Source organism: Acipenser ruthenus, chromosome 41 (genome assembly GCF_902713425.1).
Source record: "Acipenser ruthenus chromosome 41, fAciRut3.2 maternal haplotype, whole genome shotgun sequence".
Classification (NCBI taxonomy): Eukaryota; Metazoa; Chordata; class Actinopteri; order Acipenseriformes; family Acipenseridae; genus Acipenser; species Acipenser ruthenus.
Window position 1 is genome coordinate 7,330,253 of NC_081229.1, and position 24,586 is coordinate 7,354,838.

The 24,586-nt window shown below is 41.9% G+C and overlaps 1 protein-coding gene across 1 annotated transcript in view; it reads left to right on the forward strand.

Annotated features, from left to right (window-relative positions):
• Positions 1-549: 549 nt before the first annotated feature.
• LOC117969056 (H-2 class II histocompatibility antigen, A-U alpha chain-like) overlaps positions 550-24,586 on the forward strand; it is a 35,636-nt gene continuing 11,599 nt past the window's right edge. The window contains exons 1-3 of the mRNA XM_034916960.2: positions 550-768; positions 5,670-5,924; positions 19,422-19,703. Of these exons, the coding sequence (XP_034772851.2) occupies positions 702-768; positions 5,670-5,924; positions 19,422-19,703 (604 nt within the window). The 5' untranslated portion in view covers positions 550-701. The remainder of the gene's footprint in view (positions 769-5,669; positions 5,925-19,421; positions 19,704-24,586) is intronic.

Here is a 24,586-nt window from a genome sequence, read left to right on the forward strand (position 1 = left end):
TGAACTTGACAGGTAGTCTGTGCAGATGGGCAAGACAGGGGGTGATGTGATCATGTTTTTACATCTGGTAAGGATGGGTAGTTCACATCAGAGCAAAGGACCTCAGGGTGTCACATGACTGGAACAATGGTTTTTATTTTTTACAGATATAAAATACAACCTTTTTATATTTCAATTTAAAATGGTGGTTAATATAGACTTCATGAAAGAAAGAAAGAAAGTGTTTGGTGCAGTGTGTTAATGTGAATGCACTAGACCAGCCTTTCATCTTCCTCTGGAGGCCTGGCTTCCAATCTGGGGGGCTAGGTGGCGCTAGCGGGTTCATGTTAGTGATAGTGATAGTGTTAGTGTTAATGTTAATGCACCGGTCTAGTCTTTTCAGACAGTAAAGTGCATTTCTCGTAAGGTAGGTATTGCAGGGAGCGCATTGAGACACAGCCTTGTGTTATTCTTCAATGTGGAAAACGCTGCTCTACCCGGTAACAGCATCACAGGGAGCCTGTGAATTTTGTGATTGGTGGATGTGAAAGGGTGCTGATTTAAAGCACAGACAGCAGAGAGCAGTTTCAGTTCTCTTGTGAAGTTCACAAGTAGCAGGTGTGTGTGAGTGTGCTGTGACAGAGCTAGCCAGAGACCAGACCCTCTCACTGCACTGGAAACATCACATCTGGATACAGTCAGGACTCGGATACTGTGTGAACATGAAGTCCTGTGTGTTCCTGGCCGTGCTGCTGCTGACTGTGTGGACCGCTGTGCAGGCTGAGACCGGTAAGGAACCGAACACTGTAGATATAAACTATGTATATGAACTGAAGCACTGAACACTGTGTATAATGTGCTGTATATTTAAATTAGCACTGAACACTGTGTATAATGTGCTGTATATTTAAATGAGCACCGAACACTGTGTATAATGTGCTGTATATTTAAATGAGCACCGAACACTGTGTATAATGTGCTGTATATTTAAATTAGCACTGAACACTGTGTATAATGTGCTGTATATTTAAATTAGCACTGAACACTGTGTATAATGTGCTGTATATTTAAATGAGCACCGAACACTGTGTATAATGTGCTGTATATTTAAATTAGCACTGAACACTGTGTATAATGTGCTGTATATTTAAATGAGCACTGAACACTGTGTATAATGTGCTGTATATTTAAATTAGCACTGAACACTGTGTATAATGTGCTGTATATTTAAATGAGCACCGAACACTGTGTATAATGTGCTGTATATTTAAATTAGCACTGAACACTGTGTATAATGTGCTGTATATTTAAATGAGCACCGAACACTGTGTATAATGTGCTGTATATTTAAATTAGCACTGAACACTGTGTGTAATGTGCTGTATATTTAAATGAGCACTGAACACTGTGTATAATGTGCTGTATATTTAAATTAGCACTGAACACTGTGTGTAATGTGCTGTATATTTAAATTAGCACCGAACACTGTGTATCATGTGCTGTATATTTAAAGTAAAGCATGCAAGGCAAGTCCCTGATAAGTCCTTTGTGTTTGTAATATGAAGGGTCTAGATCAGACACTTCTGCTTTTACTACAGTTTTGTAAGCAGTCATTTTTTTTAAGTACTGTGCTCCACTTTATAACACTGTAGTTGGTTACAAGACCGTGCTGTTTGTGTTTCATTTGATAACGACAATGAACTGGAACATATAGTCAGGGTTTATATATGCTGCCCAGGGTGCTCAGACTAGAACATAAGAACATAAGAAAGTTTACAAACGAGAGGAGGCCACTCAGCTCTTGCTTGTTTGGTTGTTAGTAGCTTATTGATCCCAGAATCTCATCAAGCAGCTTCTTGAAGGATCCCAGGGTGTCAGCTTCAACAACATTACTGGGGAGTTGGTTTCAGACCCTCACAATTCTCTGTGTAAAAAAGTGCCTCCTATTTTCTGTTCTGAATGCCCCTTTATCTAATCTCCATTTGTGACCCCTGGTTTCTTTTTTCTGGTCAAAAAAGTCCCCTGGGTTTACATTGTCAATACCTTTTAGGATTTTGAATGTTTGAATCAGATCACCGCGTAGTCTTCTTTGTTCAAGACTGAATAGATTCAATTCTTTCAGCCTGTCTGCATACGACATGCCTTTTAAACCCGGGATAATTCTGGTTGCTCTTCTTTGCACTCTTTCTAGAGCAGCAATATCCTTTTTGTAACGAGGTGACCAGAACTGAACACAATATTCTAGGTGAGGTCTTACTAATGCATTGTAGAGTTTTAACATTACTTCCCTTGATTTAAATTCAACACTTCTCACAATATATCCGAGCATCTTGTTGGCCTTTTTTATAGCTTCTCCACATTGTCTAGATGAAGACATTTCTGAGTCAACATAAACTCCTAGGTCTTTTTCCTAGTTCCCTTCTTCAATTTCACTATCTCCCATATGATATTTATAATGCACATTTTTATTGCCCGCATGCAATACTTTACACTTTTCTCTATTAAATTTCATTTGCCATGTGTCTGCCCAATTCTGAATGCTGTCTAGATCATTTTGAATGACCTTTGCTGCTGCAACAGTGTTTGCCACTCCTCCTATTTTTGTGTCGTCTGCAAATTTAACAAGTTTGCTTACTATACCAGAATCTAAATCATTAATGTAGATTAGGAATAGCAGAGGACCTGATACTGATCCCCGTGGTACACCACTGGTTACCTCACTCCATTTTGAGGTTTCTCCTCTAATCAGTACTTTCTGTTTTCTACATGTTAACCACTCCCTAATCCATGTGCATGCATTTCCTTGAATCCCTACTGCGTTCGGTTTGAGAATTAATCATTTATGCAGGACTTTGTCAAAAGCTTTCTGGAAATCTAAATAAACCATGTCATATGCTTTGCAATTATCCATTGTCAATGTTGCATCCTCAAAAAATCAAGCAGGTTATTTAGACATGATCTCCCTTTCCTAAAACCATGCTGGCTGTCTCCCAGGATACTGTTACCATATAGGTAATTTTTCATTTTAGATCTTATTATAGTTTCCATAAGTTTACATATAATAGAAGTCAGGCTTCTATGTCTGTAGTTACCTGGTTCGGTTTTGTCTCCCTTTTTGTGGATCGGTATTACGTTTGCTATTTTCCAGTCTGTCGGTACAACCCCTGTGTCAAGAGACTGTTGCATGATCTTGGTTAGCGGTTTGTAAATAACTTCTTTCATTTCTTTGAGTACTATTGGGAGGATCTCATCCAGCCCAGGGGATTTGTTTATTTTAAGAGCTCCTAGTCCCTTTAACACTTCTGCCTCTGTTATGCTAAAGTTATTTAAAATTGGATAGGAACAGGTTGACATGTGGGGCATGTTGTCCGTGTCCTCCTTTGTAAAAACCTGTGAAAAGTAATCATTTAATATATTTGCTATTTTTTTTCTTCGTCTGATTTTGCCATTTGTGTCTCTTAGACATTTAACCTCCTCTTTGAATGTTCTCTTGCTGTTATAATATTGGAAAAACATTTTGGAATTGGTTTTAGCCCCCTTAGCAATATTGATTTCTATCTCTCTCTTGGCCTTTCTAACTTCCTTTTTGACTTGTGTTTGCAGTTCCAAGTACTCTTTCTGTGTGCTTTGTTTTTGGTCCCTTTTAAACGCTCTGTAAAGTGCCTTTTTTCGCTGAATATTTTTTTTAATTGATCTATGAAACCATTTTGGCCATTTTGTTTTAGATTTCGATTTGTCTACTTTTGGGATGTAATTGTTTTGTGACTCTAGTACTACATTTTTAAAAAACAGCCATCCTTTTTCTGTGGATGTTTTCTCTATTTTACTCCAATCTACTTCTGTTAGTCTCTGTTTCATACCTTTGCTTATCTAAAATTGTAAACCTTAGCTTTAGTCATTACTTTTGGGGTTTTAAAAAACACTTCAAATGAGACCATGTTGTGGTCTGAGTTTGCCAATGGCTCTCTGACCTCTGTTTTAGTTATTCTGTCTTCATTTGAAAAGACTAAATCAAGGCATGCTTCCCCTCTAGCGATCAACTCAGATCTTTCTATTGTTATCTGCTCAGTGTTGATGAGTTGTGTTGAAGTCCACCTGATCAATGATAAAACACGTGCGTTAAATGTTAAATCTGTAGCTGTATTCCTGTGGTATATGTATGATATGAAAGGGGGTGTATAAAGTCACTACAAAGTGAGTCCCAGTGAGAACAAGAGTGAGATCCACTGCTCCACATGTGTGGATGTATTAAAACACATTGTAATACAATCATATACATGCATGTAAAAGCTCAGTATTCTCAGTATAACAAAAACACATTCAGAAAAGCAAGCACATTTCCTTTTAGTTTTGCATCTTTGTAAGTGTAACAGGGTGTCAGTGTATAGCCTCCAGCTCCTGCTCCAAGGGGAGGATGCTTGTGTCCTGACAGCTGAAAAAAAACAGGACTGCAAACAAGGCTGTGAATCTCCTTGTGCAATCATATTATTATTATTATTATTATTATTATTATTATTATTATTATTATTATTATTATTAATAATACTAATAATACTAATATTTACCTGGTTTCTTTACATTTAAGGATGTGTATCCTATATTAATTTATAACAGACCAGTTAAAAGTTATAAATGGTGAGGATCTGCACCATACTGGTTCATGAACTCCAGACCCCTGTTGCTGTGCCACTCGCTCGCACACTGAGTATCTCTCTCTCTCTCTCTCTCTCTCTCTCTCTCTCTCTCTCTCTCTCTCTCTCTCTCTCTCTCTCTCTCTCTCTCTCTCTCTGGTTGACTCGTACTGGTTGAAGAACTGGTTAAACTGGTTAAATATAGTTTTTAAGACATCAGTTTTCTGTCCACACTTGTGTGGGATTTCACTTTAGAAATTACAAATATGTAAATGTACAGCTGTTTTATGGTAAACCTATTATTAAAGAAATATTTGAAGTATTTTACTGTAGTATGCCCCAGACACTACCAATTACCTGTATAATACATTTAGCAGGGTTTTATATGGGGTTTATTACCTAATTCCTACCTATTATGGGTTATATGATCTAAAAAAAAACAATAAGATTATTTAAATAAGCATATGCTAAATATCTCTTTTAAACTGATTAATAAGTACACCCTTAATCACAATTTTATTATACAATTATATTAAGCTATAATGTGTGTAAATGAAGCACAAAACGGCGCTACATTCAAACTGACAGAGCTGTGTTTGTAATGGAATTCTAGAATGCGCCCTGTCTCTCTAAGATTCCATTACACTGTGACATCACAATGGGTAGAGCTCAACACTCTGATCTCGGAATTCCAATTGAACTGCCAGCATACTTTATTAATATTGACTTGTAAAAATCTCTATAGAACATCATGGTCTGCTGTTTAATATTCTTTTTGTAAAATTGCAGATGCAATTGTCTATAATATATAGTATTTTATGTTGTATGTATTATGTAACTAATAAACCTTTTCATTCCTCTCTTCAGGTTCCTAGCACTGAAAAGGGAAATACCAGCATTTTCTGTTAAGAAGTGAATCACTGCAAAGCAAGATTGTTTTTATATGTTATTTTTTAAATTGAGCTGCTGAGATCTGCACAGATTAAATGATGAAATGCTTTGTACAAACTGTGCAGTTCATTAAAGTGAAGATATTGAGTTTTTTGTTTTTATTCACAGTGACACATGTGACCAGACGATTAACTGCCTGCCAAACTAACGGCACACAGGCGGAACGTGATTATGAGCTGGACGATGACGAGAAGTTTCATATTGATTTTGATAAGAAGGAGGCGGTGCCGAGGATCCCCGACTTCGCTAAGTTCTGGGTTCCTCCTCCGGGTGCACCAGCACAAGCAGAGACAGACAGACAGACCTGCATACACAACGTGGCCGTCGCTGCACAATGCCATGAATACCCTACAGAGGAGCAAGGTAAGAGACCCTCGAAACAGACCCCTCCCACCCACGCACCCTGTCTTTACCAGAGCTCTGTGTGTGTGTAGAGGAGGCTCCTGAGAGGCACTCCACCAGAGAGAGAGAGAGAGAGAGAGAGAGAGAGAGAGAGAGAGAGAGAGAGAGAGAGAGAGAGAGAGAGAGAGAGAGAGAGAGAGAGAGAGAGAGAGAGAGAGGTCACACTGAAACAGAAGTGAGCTTGTTTCCTTTGTGGCTCATCTTTTGACAGATTCAGCACATGCTCCAGTCATAACAGGAGGTGAGCGAGTCGTTCTAACTTCATATGTCTTTGCATCAGCAGCACATGCGGGATGAACCATTCTGTCATAGCAGGACATAACGTAGATTCTCAGCTTACATATGTTTAGATTTTGATTCCATTTTCATAAGCAAAGGGACCATTATCAGAGTATCAGCATAAACATTTTTTTTTAAGAAAATACCATAAGAGGTTATTTATGATGTTATAGTATTCACTGCGCTGTGGTTTATGGTTTATATTGCCCTACCCCCTTTATTAAATTACCAGAATTCTGGAAATATTGGCCAGATCATGCTCCTACAAATCATGTCATGTCTTGGCCCTGGCACGCATCTGACACTCAACCTCATTTTGATCCCGGGGCCACACTCTCACAGCAACATGAGGACATTTGTAAAAGTTGAAATCAGGTCTTGGGCCCTGGACTAGGTCTTGAATTTAACACCTCAACACAAGATAAAAGAAAAATCTGCACAAGAAACTAAAAATAGATCATATCATTGATTAAAAAACCAAAAACCTGTCATCTTACAGGACGTTATACCATTGCTCTGATTTTCAGCCCAATGTACAGTACCAGCACTGCTGTTTCTGTGATGAGATGCGGTAGATCCACAAACAGGGCCAGGGGCGCGCTGTGATATCACATCGTGGTGATTGAAGTCTTCCACTGAGGACGACCTCATAATCAAAATAGAAAAAACAAACAAACAAACAAAAACACCATTCACAGTAAAAATAGCCAAAAAAGAGACAAACTGCCAAAGACAGTATTTACCAGTTGAGGTGTTTTCAAAACAAGCCAAATTTGGCTGGAAAACCACCAACCTGGCAGCACTACACAAAGCTGAGAGCTCTGTCAGAACGGTGGCGCGAGCCGGGGGCGTGCATCAGGCGATCGGCGCACATGTGCCAACACAACAAAGGCTATAAATATGAGCAGCACGACTACGTCTCTTAATTTGATTCAGTTGAGTTTGGTGGGCCGACTGAAAAGATTCATTTGATTCACTGATTCACTGAAATGAAACCAATGAATGAATAGTGAATCACTTGGTTAATGCGGGTTATTTGAACTGGAAAGACGAACTTGTTCATGAACTGCGCACAGCTAGAATCTAAACCTGGTTGTCTAGATTCTTAAACCTAAAATTAAACATTTTGACAAACAAGAATCCCGGGGGGGGGGGGGGGGGACTTTACGTTGTTTATATATTCAACTTAATACCTGCAACCTAACAAAAGCGAATCTGCTGGGTTTTTTTTTTTATATCAATACAAAATAATATTGAATTACTTACATCTGTACACGCGGTTGTTATTTTAAGGGTTGAAATATTGTTCGCTGATTCAGTGAAACGAAGCAAAAATCGATGAAGACTGAATCACGTGGTTAAGAGATGAGGTTTATTTGAACGTGAAAAACTGCACATAAACACAAAATACAATGCAATACTGTTACTAAACAAATCTCTCTCTCTCTCTCTCTCTCTCTCTCGCACACACACACACACACCAATTATTATGGCATACTTCCCAATCCCAATTTAATACAGTTTTATTATATACTGTGTCAAAGTATATAAAAACAAACAAACAAAAAAATGTATTATTACCAAATGATATTCTAGGCCAAAACTACAGTAGAGAATGATACATAACAGAAATAACATCCTGTGGCCTAAACAAATATCATACATTTGAATTATAAAGTAGCCTATTGTTTTAAATACACTACTAACTATATAATAAACTGGCATAACTACTACTAAGTCTCTATATGAACATTCACGTTGATGTACTATATAATAATTTAAGTGTAAAACAGTCATTTAGCTATGCACACTGTACAGTTATGCAGGGTGAGAGCAAGCTATTAAAGCTGACAGCTGACAGGCCGAATAGGAGTTTGAGATCCAATAAACTAACAGCCTGTGATACTTGAGATTAATAATGTCCCCAGGTTTGCATTTAGAAAAACAATTTTCCGTACTTTCAGTGATAATCTGATCTGTCTTTGAGAGAATTCGTTCACTTGGTACAGATGTGGCACTATGCAGAGTTTTGTCTTCATGACCTTCATGACCCACCATTTGACGATCTTGCCACCGCTTCAATGGGTTAGCTGTTCTGTGGAGTAGAGGCTCACCTATGAAGCATCTGACTTCCATAATCAATTCTGATGTGGCACTACTTGATGTAACAATATCTGAAACACAGTCATCAAAATCCTTCCAAAAAATTGCTGTCTGACTTTCTGTAGTTGTTTCTGTTTCCGTGTTTCTTTCTGTAGTTTGGTTAGCAGCACTCGCTCTCCCAGCGGCTGCAGTGATATTTTTCACTGCCTCTTCTGCTGCTCTGTCCTCAGTAAAAGCACACTTTTTAAAGCAAGGATCCAGAATTGATGCAAGGAATGTCTGAAAGTCGATGTTGTGGAATCACACTTGTCTGCATGACACGTAGCATCCTTATCACTGGTTTGTGAAAAGTAGCATTTCTTAGCATTGTAGTGGTGATCTTCTGAAGCTCTTTTGCTATAATAATTACTTTTGAGGCTGACACAGATTTCTCTGAACTAATTTCAACTGTGACTTTGTCGAATGGTTTCAGAACATCACATGATTCAGTCACAACATCCCATTCTTCTGGGCTCAAGGTTGGCAGGGTGGCATTGACCAGTGCAAGTGTCAATATAATCGGTTCTTTAAGTTGTTGGAACCTAGCCAACATGTGGTAGGTTGAATTCCACCTTGTCACATCACAATGTTTTAATCTAAGCTCCTGAATTCCCATTTGCTTTTTTGTAGACCTTAGTTTTTCAGAGGCTACAGTGCTTTGGTGGATGTACTCCACTATGCCTTTTACCTTATCCACAGTGGGCTTTATTTCCTTAAGTGCTTCTCTCACCACAAGATTTAAAGTGCGGGCAAAGCAAGGCATGTGCTTCCATCTTGGGAGCCTTTTGCTGCAGTAACATAGCAGCATTGTCACTGACAACTGTGACTACTTTCTCTTGAAGATCCCATTCTGTCACAACCTGGAGAAGTTTGTCCTTCAAGTTTTCAGCTGTGTGTCTTTCGGTGAATGAAAAACAGTCCAAAAGGCATGAAGTAATTTTAAAATCTGATGAAATATAATGGCAAGTTACTGATATGTAGCTGGACATTGTCATTGATGTCCAGCAGTCTGTGGTAAGGCACACAGCTGATGCTGCCTTCACCTTTTCTTGCATTTCAGCTGGGGAAGGACTGTCCTCATCAAAATCTTTCTGTTAGATAATTCATAAGATTGATTTAGCAAATTTACAAAGGATCTGAAGCTCTTGTCTTCAACAATTGAAAATGGCTGATAGTCCATTACTATAATTTTTGCAAGGGCTTTGTCAAGTTTCTTCTGCTTTGCAGGAGCTGTAGGTTGCATGGCACAACAAGTAAGGCTCGTTTGCAGTGTTCTACCACTGCTTGTTGGTCTCGCTGGTTGATCCTCTTCTCTGGCACTTTGTGTAAGTGTTGAAGAAGCTGGATTTCCAGTTACCTCTGAGCTAGGTCCAGCTTCCACAGTTCTTGCAGGTGTAGGCCGCACTGTTGGGTGCTTTGTTTTGAGGTGATGGTGTAGGTTTGTAGTTGACCCACCTCTGTATGATAGCTGTCACAAGGCTAGCTGAGTGGTGACACGTCAGACCCGGAAGAAACACACAGACAGACGGTGGTGATGAGTAATGCTGAGTGCAATGGTGGCACTCAGCGTTTATTAAACGAAATAAAAGGGTTTTAAACACAAAACACAAAAACAGGACACGGCACTTACGCCAAAATAAATATATAAACAAAACGGACTAAACAGTAAACAGACAAACGAGCAGACAAACACGGTGAGTGAGAACACTTATATTTATGTTCTTATTATTTTTACAATTATTACCTCCGTCTCCTATCCCATTCTCGACTCACGAACACCCAACCCCGAGTGAATGAAATGTGCATCTATATATACTGTTGTGCTGGGATTCAATTACTAATTAATTATTCACTTGAATCCCAGCACGTGAATTAATTATGTGCAACCTCGTGCTTAAATACAATTACATCTTAAATAACTCGTGCTGCACACACCCACTTATATCCCGTGCAGCCATCTCTATACACCAACATTTACACACAACACGTAACATATAAACAAACTACGCACAAGGGCGTGGCCACATTGCCACATATACCCTCCCTTGTGCGCAGCACACATGGCCTCAACGGCCACCTCCCCCCTTAAAAACCCAGCAGTCCAGGACAAAGTCTCGGGCTGGGAAGGGAGGCTTCAGTGGGCCCATGGCTGGCAATGCTGTCAGGACCCCTGCCGGTAGTGGCACGGCTGACAGCATGCTGGTCCACTCCTGCAGCGAAATTGCTGCGGGGGATGCTGGTCTCCTGAACTCTCCCCCTTTCTTCGTAGCCGGTAGCTCCCTCCTGTGGGGCTCCGGCCACAAGAACTCCTGCAGCGAAACTGCTGCAGTGGGAGCAGGTCTCCTGACCTCCCCCACGATCTCCGGCAGCGAAACTGCTGCTGGGTTTGGTGGTCTCCAGACCTCCTCCCCCGTCTTTGTGGCCGGCAGCTCCCCTTGGTGGGGTTCCGGCCACAGTACTTCCTGCTGCGATGCGGAGCAACAGGCAGCCCCAGGCGATGCGGAGCAACAGGCAGCCCCAGGCGATGCAAGGCAAGCATCCTTGGGCGAAGCGAGGCTGGCATCCTTGGGCGGTGCAAAACTCAGCTGCAGCTCCTCTTGTGGTGGAGGTGGAAGCAGCAAGCGGTCCTCCCATGTTGGGGAAGGCAGAACCAGCAGGCATTCACCCTCTGCTGGTGGAGGTGGCGGAGGCAGCTCCTGCTGCCTCTGCTCCTTGCGGTGGAGGCAGAGGCAGCTCCTGCTGCTCTGCTCCTGACGGTGGCGGAGGCAGAGGCAGCTCCTGCTCCTGGCAGTGGCGGAGGCAGAGGCAGCTCCTGCTCCTCTGCTCCTGGCGGTGGCGGAGGCAGAGGCAGCTCCTGCTCCTCTGCTCCTGGCGGTGTCGGAACCAGCAGGTATTCACCCTCTGCTGGTGGAGGTGGGAGGGGCAAGCAGTCCTCCCACAACAATGAAGGTGGAACCAGCAGGTATTCACCCTCTGGTGGTGCAGGTGGCGGAGGCAGAGGCAGCTCCTGCTCCTCTGCTCCTGGCGGTGGCGGAGGCAGAGGCAGCTCCTGCTCCTCTGCTGGTGGAGGTGGCGGAGGCAGAGGCAGCTCCTGCTGCTCTGCTCCTAGTGGAGGAAGCGGTGGAGGTGGGAGCAGCGTGTAGTCTCCTGACGATGGAGGTGGGAGCAGCGTGTAGTCTCCTGACGTTGCAGAGGACTGGTGCGGCTCTGCCTCTCTTGCAGGGGACTGGTGCGGCTCTGCCTCACTTGCAGGGGACTGTGGTGGAGGCAGTGGCGATGGGGCAGATGCTGGCCACTCAGAGGGAGGCTGTGGCGGCTGGGCTGGTGTGTGCCGTGCTCCCTTCAGCAGCATAAATAGAGGCTGCTGGGGAACACCAGCATCCTGCCCTTCTCCCCCCCAGAAAAATTCAGGGGGTTGAACCTGTAACTCCTCCCCTTCTGGCTCTTGGGATGGCAGCAGCAGGTGAACCAACAGGCATGCTTCCTCTGCTGGTGGACACTGGGACAGCAGGCCTTGTTCCTCTGCTGGTGTAGATGGGGACAGCAGGCATTGTTCTTCTGCTGGTGGAGGTAGAACCAGCAGGCATTCTCCCTCTGCTGGCAGCTTGGGTCCTAGGGCTGTGGAAGCCCCGACTTCCCTCTCTTCGGGCCGTGGACGCACCTACTCCTCCCTTTTGTTCCGGGAGCTTTTTGGTGATAAAAAGAGGGTTCTGGGCCGGAACGGGTTAATGACAGCGCATTATTAATCGGTTCTGGTTGCTAAAATATTCTCCTCATGTGTCTGTAACTTTGTATGCTGTTTTTTTTTTGTTTTTTGTTTTATAGCAATTGAATTCATTAAAGTACCGTTCCGCGCCGTTCCGGCTTTTACCCCATGCCGTTGTAAGTGCCGTTTATTGCACTAGCTGTGGGCGAGGTCTGGCGTTTAAAAGTGCAGTTGGTTTGAAAAGCAGGTAATAAAATGTATTACAGAAGATAGCTCTCTGTCTCGCTCTACTCGCTGCCACTCTCTCAGCACACAATCCCAAACAGCAAGCAGGCTGCACCTTATATAGAGTAAAGAGCGGACCTGGTTAGACAGACAGACACTGAACACCATATACACTATTAACACAAATCCCGCCCCCAGCAGTTCAATGAACATCAGTCCCACTCGTCAGTTCTGCGGGGTCCGACGCTACAATATGATTTAATGGACAGCGTAAAGCAGCACCCTGCCAGTGACAGGATCGCTACGGCTTGTAGTGTGTAACTGACGCCATTTTGGCTCACAAAGTCCGCATAATGCACCAAGTTAGAGAGAACATAGATCCATCATGACAATTAAGAGCCTGGTTTCCTCGTTACAGCGAATCGGAAGGGCTGAATCATTGCATGAGTTTGATAGGCTGGTAACTTGACTCCTGTGTACCAGGCAATTCGTTCATTGGGCGCATCAAAAGAACTGGTTCAGTGGAGACTGATCCGATTCCCATGATTCATCAGAATGATTCGGTCGAAAAGAACGAGTCGTTCACAAACTGTAGAGCGTTACTTCTCAGTCTTGCATAGTGTATTACTTTCCGGAGAGACAGAAAATATTTAAACTGTTTAAATATGAAAATAAAATTTGCAAGTCTAATTATTTTGGTCTTACTTAGTCTAACTTTAAACTAATGCTGTTTGTCTTATTTGTTCAACTTTGTTCTTTTCACAGTTTTAATCTGCTTTTATTTTGCGCGTCTGCCCCTTTTTCTCCCCGAGGCTCCTACTCTCAGCAGTGCTTTAACTTAAGCTCAGTAATATCTTGCTGTGTTTGGCAATTTTTCTTTGTGTTTTCTTGTTAATTTACCGACCACTACTGCCTGTTTGGGGTAATCGGTTATAAAATATATTGTACTGTGTATTTGTATTATATATACACACCTCTGCCTAGAAGTTGCAAACCTTCAAATCCCCCTCAAATGAATGAAGGATAACAGAGACAGCAGTGCAGTTAAAAACAGAGTTTATCATCAAATGACACAAGAATTGAATGAGGTATCAGACAGAATCTTCTTTACTAGCTAACAAAAAGGTATGTTTATGCTCATCATGTGCTGATAATGTAAACTGTAGCTCTATTAAAACCTCCCTCCGACCACACACCAACAAGGTAAACTTCAAAATAGAAAAAAAAAAGAATTACACACAAGGAACAAAGTGAACGTGTAAAGTAACACAGCAAAACTCAAAAACAACCAAAAACAAACCCCAATACAATGCTTTAAACCACAATAAATAACGTGGACACAAACTCAGTTTTAAGTGGCAATTTATCCCGTTTGATAACAGTCGGAGGAACAAAGTTCCAACAATCAGAGTAAAGCAATCTTCGATAGCTCTGATTAAAGGTATTCAACGAGAATCTGTCTAATCGTGATGTTAAGTCTGTGAACTAGGCACCATGAGAGCGTGCACTAGTAAAATAAAAAAACACACACAAAATAAATAAAACACTATCAAACGAAACAGTATAAAATAAATACCGTTCAACAAAAATAAAAAAAATTGCACTGGGTGAAGCGGCGCAGCCAATTTACCAAGCCGACGATGGAACTCCGATCGGAAAACACAGCTGACCGAAGGAGAGGTTTAAAGCAACTAAGCAGCCTTTCCTGAATACAGCCAGACCTGGCGTTTTATAGGTAAAATCAATCAGGTGATAATTAATCACTAATCTAAATAGTTAAGCTAAGCCACCTCCCTAGGGTCGTAATGTTCCCACCTGCTACATGTTTATTTAGCAGACGCCTTTATCCAAGGCGACTTACAGAGACTAGGGTGTGTGAACTATGCATCAGCTACAGAGTCACTTACAATTACATCTCACCAGAAAGACGGAGCACAAGGAGGTTAAGTGACTTGCTCAGGGTCACACAATGAGTCAGTGGCTGAGGTGGGATTTGAACCGGGGACCTCCTGGTTACAAGCCTTTTTTTTAACCACTGGACCACACAGCCTCCTTGGGCTATCAATATTACAATATTAGTTTTAATACCACAGAACCCCTGCCCATAAAGTGTTTATAAACCAAAATGTTTGGATGCTGCATGCTGATCGGCTGTTATGCACAATGCGCTTTTTTTTTAACCAAAGAACTGGTCAATTAATAAATTATCAATACACACCAGAAATAAATGTACATATTGTTTTGAGGTCTTTTAATTTTTTTTTTGTTGTTGTTGTTGTTGTTGTGGTGCGTTATTTTTTCTGAAGCGTAGAATCGACACACAAGCTGTTAAATCAATTAACAATAGTTGAATTAATACACATGTGCAAGAGAGGATAAGTATTTTTACATTTTTAAATTTCTAAATGGAAAGAAACACAATGAAATCACATTATGAATAAATGTTAAAATAAATTTAAAATATGAGTCAATTCTATAATGAGTCATTGTTTTTTTTATTTCTAAATGAAATGAAATGAAAAATACGGAAATCACATCTTATCACAAGGCGACACTGCCACAGCAACCTGAGAAACCACAGGACACTCCCACCAGCTCCTTCAAGAGTTCAACGTGGTTTATGCAATTTACGGAAGTCATAGCATAATCACATATTCACGTACTCAGAGCATGGTGCTACGCGAACGTCTTGCTCTGAAAAGCAATCTCCGTTCAGCATTTGAAAATACTGTATCCCAATTAAATGACATACATAGCATTTAGAAGAATCGTCTACCAGAGTTCTATCCCATTAAATTCTGATTATCCGTATCCCGATTAGGCGTGCCCCAACAGTAATGGGAAAACACGAGTGTTCATTTAAAGTTTAAGATTTCCTTACATGAGAGTAGATGTTAAACTTCATGCTGATTTGAACTCGGCTCTCGCCAAGATAAGCACCAACTAAGACGTAGCTTCACAGTAAACTAATGTGATCCATATGTGTCTCCATCCATTTGCGCTTCCTTCCATATGATGATGTAGATATCCTTCTGTCTGGTGTTGATGGCTGAAGTGTAATGCTGGCTCCAGGGATCAGCTTATTGCCTCCCTGGTGCATCAGCACACACAACGGCTGCGATGCTGGCTCCGGGGTTCAGCCACAGTGCGGTCTCCCCAGCGCATCAGCATGACAACATGACAGCTGTCTGGATTGAGCTACGTAGGGTACATCTCTGGGGTCTTCAAGTGGGCACCTTCCATCCTCGGTGTTTCGTCGACTAGCCCACGACACCTCAAGAGGGCTTGACGGTGAATCTGGCATCCCAGCATCACCCCCCTCCATCCCCCACTCAACTCAGCCCAGCTTACTTACCCATACATCAGCGTTTCTTTCTTTCTATTGTGCTTGAGATCCCCAGCCAGAATCTTTCCATCTCAACCACAGCCAGTTGCTGCTCATAATGCACATAAACTGTGTAAGGCCCTGCGATGTTCTATCCCTTGTTCTTGTGTATTTTGCTGCCATCAAGAAATAACTACTGCACATAGGCCTAGTAAGTGCAAGATTTAGTTTAACTGCGGCTCTTGGCCAAATGAAAATGTTGGTATGCGGCTCACAGGGCCAAGAAGTTTGGCCACCCTGGTATATACTATATAAAAATGACTAGAATGAATACAATAAACTCTTCACTGCTGCCTCACTCAGCACCGCATTCCCTGTTTGTGAAGCTTGGGAAACAAGCACATGTGACTTGCAGCTCCTGTCTCTCCAACACAGTTTTCATAATATACTGTGTATATCCATCAGAAGATAGAAATACTAAATAAATAAATATATCTTAAACAATGCAAATTTCATACTTCACAAGTAACAAGACAGTAACCAAGCAGGGGAGTAGCCACGGGTGAGCATAGGACCAGTTCGCACACAGGCCCACCCAAATCTGCGCCTATGTGAATGCCATGTTTAAATACATTTATAAAAAATAATAATAATAATAAATGCACCCTGAAGGAGGGTGTTTAAGTTTAAGTGAAATAGGCTATTTTTTTTAACTATCGCAGGCTCTGAACCAATCAAAGCAAAGTCATAATTGTGATGCAATATTTGGGTGGGATCTTCCTCTCACACAACAAATCATGTGCAAGCCACATTTGATTGACAGCTTGTGAGGCAGTTGGCGTGGATGAAAGTCTGTTAAAGTCCCAGACGTTATTTTAATGTGCATTTTTAAAGTAAGTTAGTGCGGCGGTCAACATGGCAAAACAAATCTGCACACACTTTGAAGAGTTTAGTTTAGTAGAAGGGCTAGAGTTAACATGATTAAGACAGCTGGCTGAATGCTGACAAATAGCTTAAAATTGCTGTCGTTTGAAGAGATATGTGCGATTTTCTGGAGTGTCATGACTAGGTCCTGTTTTACGCGACCTGTTTTTTTCAATTGTAATTCAACTGCTGTTCCCTAGATGTCCCTGCAGCCACTCCAGTTATAGTAATCTAATTCACAATTAAGAAATCAACACATTACGCTTTGACTAATTAGAAAAATAAAAGCTAATTATGATGAGTATAAATGGTAATTGAATAAATTGATGCGTTAAAAGAAAAATCGAGAGACCTAAACATGGAGTCAAAGACATTGCAATCAAAATGCATTTCATTGAGTGAATGCACGCAGCAATATCCACCTGGTGTTCTGCACACCGATGGGTAGAATTTATTTTTTTCTTATGGCCAAGTTTTTACAGAACAACGTCAATCTATTATAGAACGCATGGTTAACCAACTGACGATGCTTAAGTTTAACAGCAACATTTAATGCATTGGACATTTTCTGTTATATTTGTAATATATATGTTACAGCACTGATGTTATGATTTCAGTATTATTTCTACGTAGTATTAGAAATGTAAAGAAATACAAAAACTTGGGTTTTGTCTTTGCCAGGCTTAAGGTTTGCCGTTAACTTTTCTCCCGTGCATAAGATTTATTTTACTGGCAGCAAATTGCACGTTCCTTTTCATTAGCGTGTCAACATAATTTTAAAAGGTTTATAAAACTTGAAAAATGTTGCTGATTTTGTCACTCAAGGTTGTTTAAAAAAAAACAATTTTTGTCTGCTTGTTACGTTTTTTCAGCCAACGCAATATCTTTGTTTAGCTGTACCTGAGAAAATGCAGTGAAAACGAAAACAGCCATATTTAGCTGGAAACGAGGTTCTCAGCACAGTGTGGAAGAATAAACACTTCAGTCAAAATTTAGATCCAGAGTTACTCAATGCACTTTATCATATTCAAGCAATCGCAGGGAGAGACAATCAAGAGAGCAACTGAACGTGAGTTCTTGTAGCAACCCAAGAGTTCTCTCTGCATGCAGGCAGAAACAACGAGTTTATATAGCTAAACAGGCATGATTCTACATAAGACAGTAACCAATCAAGTCTTTACAAGTATTCTACTTGTAACTAATCACATGTTAACAAACTTCTTATAGTAACATTGTATTCCTACCAACAGTGGATAGTATTTTGCATTGTGGAAGAAAAGTGCAGAAGCAAGCAAAATGTGTATCTAGTTTCTTAGCAACTTGTAGTTACAGATAGTGACAGCTAGAACATTCTGAGAAATTCTCTGGTACGTGATTCTCAGCTGCTGTCTTTAGGATTATTAGTAACTCAGTAGACTGCAGAAAGCAAACTCTTTTTTTTTTAATACGATATTAAGTGTTCCTAGGTGTTTTTCAAGCGGTGACTTCCGCTTTAACTTAAAACTCAGCCCCATTCACTTTGGGGCGCCAGGGCACCGAAGGTTACGCACATAATACTCGGACATCGTAAAAGACACCTACCTGGTTTGTTTAAAAGTACAGACTCGGGGCTTTCCAAAGACATATTCAGTGTGTATATATTCAGTGTGTGTATGCCATATGTTTATGGTATATGCGGTAGCTGTCCTTACAAAGGTACCACCAAATGTTCCTGTAAGGACACTGCACTCTGATTGGTTATCATATTATTGTTAATAAAACAATGAATAATCCTCTCCCAACACATCGTGTGACAGAGTTCACAGCTTAGGTTTCGTTTGGAGTCTGTTACTCCATCACTGTAGCGGCTAGACTGGAAGGGGCGGTATCGTTGGAAAGCTTAGAAGCTCAGCTCCCCCCTCCCCCCCCCCCACCCCCCACCCCCATCCCCATCCCCATCCCCATGTTAATTTCATATTGAGGTTCAATGGTGCAGTGTTTTTTTTTTTAACCATCTATGATTACAACATATATATCAGTGACCAAACATGATTATTTTGGAAAAACGTTTTTTACTACCACATAGTATGCCTGATCCTGTTGCAACTTACATAATATCAAAGGAAAAATTATGTGGCCTATCATTTGATATGTTACATGCATGCAGTATTAACTATCCGGTAGTTAAACATACATAAATGAAAACAGTGAAAAACAGACGGAAATAGGGCTGAGTGTAAAGAGTTAAAAAAAGAAATGGAGCTCTGGTTAAAATGAAAAGCACATTTTTCTTCTGCTGCAGCAAAAACTTCATGTCAGGCAATGGCAAAAGCAATGGAGAGTGCTCTGTGTCACAGTGATGAACAGCTGTTAGGTCTCCTGAAAGCAGCTTATTTTAAAGCAACACCAGAGTGCATGATGATGCAGTAAAATACATATATTTTTTTTTATGTGCAAAAGTGCCTTTTCTTTTGCCATTCCCCCCTAAAATTTTGGAATCCCCCCCATTGGCTGGAGCATAGGGGGAAATCCCCCCCAGCACACAAAAATGAAATTCAAGCCCTGCACTGTAATTAATGTCTTCCTAGCCGCTGCTGAGTTAATAACATTGATATCAGCATGACTCGTATTTACCTCTCGAACGCAGAGCTCGCTCTTTAGTTGAATGGTGAGATGTTCGTCTTTAAACTGTGTGCTCTGTGGTTCACATCCAGCCCTCGTCTCTCCATTCACTTCAATGGGCTGAGATGCGTGTCAAGCACGTCAATTATGGGTCTTGAAGCACATTAATGGTGATTTAATTGAACTGTTTTTGTCCCTGGCTTTAATATTTGTTAGTGCTGTTCTTACAATGTAGAAACACCTTTGTGTTCCACAGACCCCCCTCGTGTTACACTGTTCCATGAGAATGACCTGGAGCTGGGGAAGCCCAACACTCTCATCTGCTTCATCACTGACTTTCACCCGGCAGCCATCAAAGTGACCTGGACCAAGAATACCCTGCCAGTGACTGAGGGAGTCACCCTCACCCAGTATTACTCCAATAAAGATTTCACCCTCAACATGTTCTCGTACCTGAGCTTCACTCCGGAGCTGGGAGATGTGTACTCCTGCCAGGTCCAGCACAGCGCTCTGCCTGAAACACTCACAACGTTCTGGGGTGAGTAACACACAGACTGCTTGATATTTATGTATTGTAGGGTGACTATACATCTGTATGTATGTCACTGTAACAGGACAGGTAGACCGGGTGAGGGAAAGGGCTTTGACACTGACAGAGGTTGATATGGTTCGGTGCTATTCTCAGCACACTTCTGTTTATTTTGTAACCTTGGGGTGAGTTATAGGGTGCAGGAGCTCGGGCTCCTCCCTCGTTCTGTTCCGTGTTAATCTTCATTCCCTTCTCGAATCTCCTTATTTAAATCTTTTCTCATGTTTTCTCGTCTCGTTCTTTGTATGGTCTTGCTTTCCGCTATACTCAGTGTACAGAACCAAACTTTAACTTGGACAATAAATCAAACAAACCCACTTGCCTGAGAGTATTTTTGCTATTTTTCGGTTTACAGGCTAAAAATCTCACTATGTAAAAAGACTGCATTATTTAACTTTCCCAACTAAGGCTCTGTAACCGATCTCGACAACCCTACTCTCAAACGTTCCAATTAATCCAGCTCAATGCTCCCGCACTGAAATTCTGTTTCATGTGTAGTCGGGCTTACTGCTTCCACACGCTATTTAGAATAGTTCGGTTACAGTTCCTAGCAGCGCAATGAACATTGGAAATGAATACGACAGTATCCCACCATGCACTGTATTTTATTTTAAAATAATGTGTTGTGCACCATATACATTATTGCAAAAAAATATAAATGTGAACAGGATGATGTCACGGGTGGAAATACAAGCGCACACAAGGGCTGTGGGGGTGAGTTGCAACTGCACTCTTTTTAAATAATAAATAAAACATTTAAACAAAACAGGAAACAAAACGCTAAACACAAACAAAACGGTACGGTGGCCAAAATAAACAGACGCTGAACCAAACAAGTATCGTGATGTTTTTAGCACGAGTATCAATTGTTGTTTTATAATTTATAGATCTCTTTTGCTCCCAACCCCAAGTGGTCCATGCCTTATGCAGCTGTGCCTGGGCTCAATGGCGCACCAAGGAAGGGCTGAGCAAGCTATAGCCCCCGACCCTCACCCCCAACGAACAGAAAAACAGCTGAGGTTTGCTATGACGCTTTTTTCTGGACAGGCAGATATTTATACAGCGTCTGTGTTGTGTTGCTGCGAGCGAGATTGACAGCTGAGAGCCTCAGTCAGAACAGGGGTGTGTGGCCACTGGACTGAATGTTCTGTTTCTGTGTGTGTGTGAGTGTTCTGTGATTGGTTGTTTATGTTCTGTTGGTCACAAAACACGTACACGTGAAGTGCACCCTCGGAAAAGAACTGTTTTGAGAGGCGGGAGGCGGGGGGGGGGGGGGTCGGGCGCTAACAAAGTCGGGTTCGTACGGTCATGGAATTCCTGGAAAAGTCTTGGAATTTGAAAAAGCCAATTTCCAGGCCTGGAAAAAGAATACATTCAAAAAATCTTGGAAAGATTGCTCAGAAAATGTTTCATATTATTTGAACTGCACTATATGTTGTTAAAGACTACATTTTTGTTTTCTCTGTCTCTGTCTGTTTTTTTTGGCTGCTTCCGCGGATTTGTTTTTTATTTTTTACGGTTGCTAAGTAACGAACTTGGCAATGAAGGCCTATACGTCATTGCTCAACCTTTGCAAAGGGCAACACTAGGATGTACAGTACGCATAGGTGAAAAAGTCAAAATGGCCTCACCCAGGTCCATTCCTATGATTCGTGTAGAAATGCCAAAAAATGGCGGGGTGGGGGGTATATATTTTTTCTCTCATTGAATTGTAACTTGATTGAGACCATGGTGCTCAACCCATAGAGCACAGGGGAGACAATACCGGTGTATATTTTGCCCCTCTTTTTTTTGCTCAGTATACACTTATGTTGTTATGGGTTTGCCTTTTAAAAGGTTTAAAATGTAATAAAAAAAGATGGAAAGTAATTCAGAAGACGCCAAAAGTATGACACTGATAAAGAAGAAGAAAACACAATAAAATGCCCCTTACACGAACATCGGTTTAACCCGCAGTCCGCACTGCGCCGTTTACAGCTGACGTCCGCAGCAGCGTGTCTGCATCAAGATGCTGGGCAGTTTGGAGCCGACAGAACGCGATGTATTAATTAATATAGGTTGGGTAGCTGTTAGTATAGTTTGTTTTTATTCAGTATTAAATTATATTCATTAAAAAAAGGGTAGTAGAGAACCAGGTGATTTTTTTTTTAGTTTTTTTTTTTTTAGTAGTTAGTAGATTCGTGTTGCTGATGGCCATGATTGGATTTAAGTTCAACACCAACTCTAAATAAAATGTTGTTCCTGTTATTAAGCACCAGATTTCCATTACACGAGAGTAGATGTTAAAACTTCATGCTGATTTGGACTCTGCTCTCGCCAAGATAAGCACCAACTAAGACGTAGCTTTACAGTAAACTAATGTGATCCATATGTGTCTCCATCCATTTACGTTTCCTTCCATATGATGATGTAGATATCCTTCTGTCTGGTGTTAATGGCTGAAGTGTAATGCTGGCTCCAGGGATCAGCTTATTTTGCCTCCCTGGCGCATCAGCACACACAACGGCTGTGATGCTGGCTCCGGGGTTCAACCACAGTGCGGTCTCCCCAGCGCATCAGCATGACAGCTGTCTGGATTGAGCTAAGTAGGGTACATCTCTGGGGTCTTCAAGTGGGCACCTTCCATCCTCGGTGTTTCGTCGACTAGCCCACGACACCTCAAGAGGGCTCGACGGTGATTCTTGGCGCCAGCATCACCCACCTCCGTCCCCCACTCAACTCAGCCCAGCTTACTTACCCGTACATCAGCGTTTCTTTCTTTCTATTGTGCTTGAGATCCCCAGCCAAAATCTTTCTGTCTCAACCACAGCCAGTTGCTGCTCCTCTCTGCTGCTTCAGATAAGTTCTTCACTGTGCGACGCAACTCTTGGCCACTGAATCCGACGTCTCTCAGAAACCGGGTTGTAGAGTGTGCCACAAATCCTCGACAACCCACCTCCACTGGGTAAACCCAGTCTTCCAATGCTAAGGCCAAACATCGCAGCACCTGGTCATGGCACCAAGTAAACCGTCCTTGACTAAGAGCCACCTTACATCCTGTCAAAATGTGCCTTAATGTTGCAGGTGATGAACACAAAGGACATGAGGGATCCTCTCCTACCCAGAGGTTTAGATTCTGTGGTGAACGGGGAACATCATATGTTGACCTGATGAGGAAACTGATCCTGCTCTGTTCCATTGACCATAGGTCTTGCCAGCCAATCTTGCGTTGTTCCACACTCTCCCATCTCATCCATTCTCCCTGCTTGGCCTGGGAAACTGCCTTTATGCACCTCATCCTCTCCTCCTGCTTTTGCACCTCGTTGACTACCAGCTTCCTCCATTGAGCTGGGGCTGCCTTGTGCCATGTAGGAGGAGCTGAACTAAGTCCAAGACCCCCTCTTCCATGCTGAACTTGCCCCATGATATCACCAATTCGAAGGGCAGCCTTTGCATCTTCCACAGCTTTCTTTGCCGCCCACTTTCTTCCAGTTTTCAACACAGGTGCTGCTTCCCTTACGCATTTATCGCGTGACTCTACTAATGTCATTTCCAGTCTGACCTTGGCGCACTTAAACTCCTCGGTTAGAGCAGAGACTGGTAGCTGCAGTATTCCTTTACCATAAAGTCCCACTCTGCTGAGGCAGCGTGGAACTCCCAACCATTTCCTGATGTATGAACTGATTAAAGCTTCCAGCTTCTCTACTGTTGTCAAAGAAACCTCATATACAGTCAGTGGCCACAGCAGCCTCGGCAGTAGACCAAACTGAAAGCACCAGAGTTTTAATTTGCCTGGTAGAGCGCAGCTGTCTATGCTCTTCAACCTTCCACTGCTTGTTGTCTAACTTTTCCCACACGAACTGTGTCCTTTAGTTCCCCGTCGTACCATCTCCCAAGACTCTTCACTGGCTTCTCAGACACTGTTGGTTTTGCCTCACCATTAATGAAGAATGTTTTATCTACTACTTTGCCTTTAATTATAGAGATGCTCCTTGATTTAGTGGGCTTGAATTGCATTCGTGCCCATTCAATGTTATTGGTTAATTTGCCCAATAACCGATTAGTGCAGGCTACTGTTGTAGTCATGGTTGTCATGTCATCCATGTATGCTCGAATTGGTGGTAGTCGCATTCCAGAAGCCCAGCTCTCCTCCTACTACCCATTTTGATGCCCTAATGATTACTTCCATTGCCATGGAAAAAGCCAGTGGAGAAATGGTGCATCCTGCCATTATTCCAACCTCTAGGCATTGCCATGTAGTGCTGAATTCTGAAGTTGAAAAACTAAATTGCAAATCTCCAAAGTAGGCTTTCACTAAATTTGTTATTGTCATCGGTACACTGAAAAAATCAAATGCTGCCCAAAGTAGTTCATGTGGCACTGAACCATATGCATTAGCCAAATCCAGGAATGTCACATGGAGTTCCTTCCTCTCCTTTTTTAGCTGATTGAATTTGTTGCCAGATCACATTGATGTGTTCTAAGCATCCTGGGAAACCTGGAATGCCCGCTTTTTGTACGGAAGTGTCAATGAAGCAGTTCTTTGATAGGTAAGTTGACAATCTCTGAGCAATAATGCTGAAGAAAATCTTGCCTTCTACGTTTAATAGGGAAATAGGGCGAAACTGACTGATGCTTGTAGAATCTTTTTCTTTAGGTATAAAGACTCCATCTGCTCGGCGCCATGCTCTTGGTACAACCTGTTTTTCCCATGCCACTTTCATCAATTTCCACAGGATTCGTAGAACTCCTGAAGCACTCTTGTACACTCTGTATGGAACTCCATTAGGCCCTGGAGATGAAGCCCTTGCTTTTTTCACAGCTTGCTCTACTTCTTTCCACTTAGGTGCACA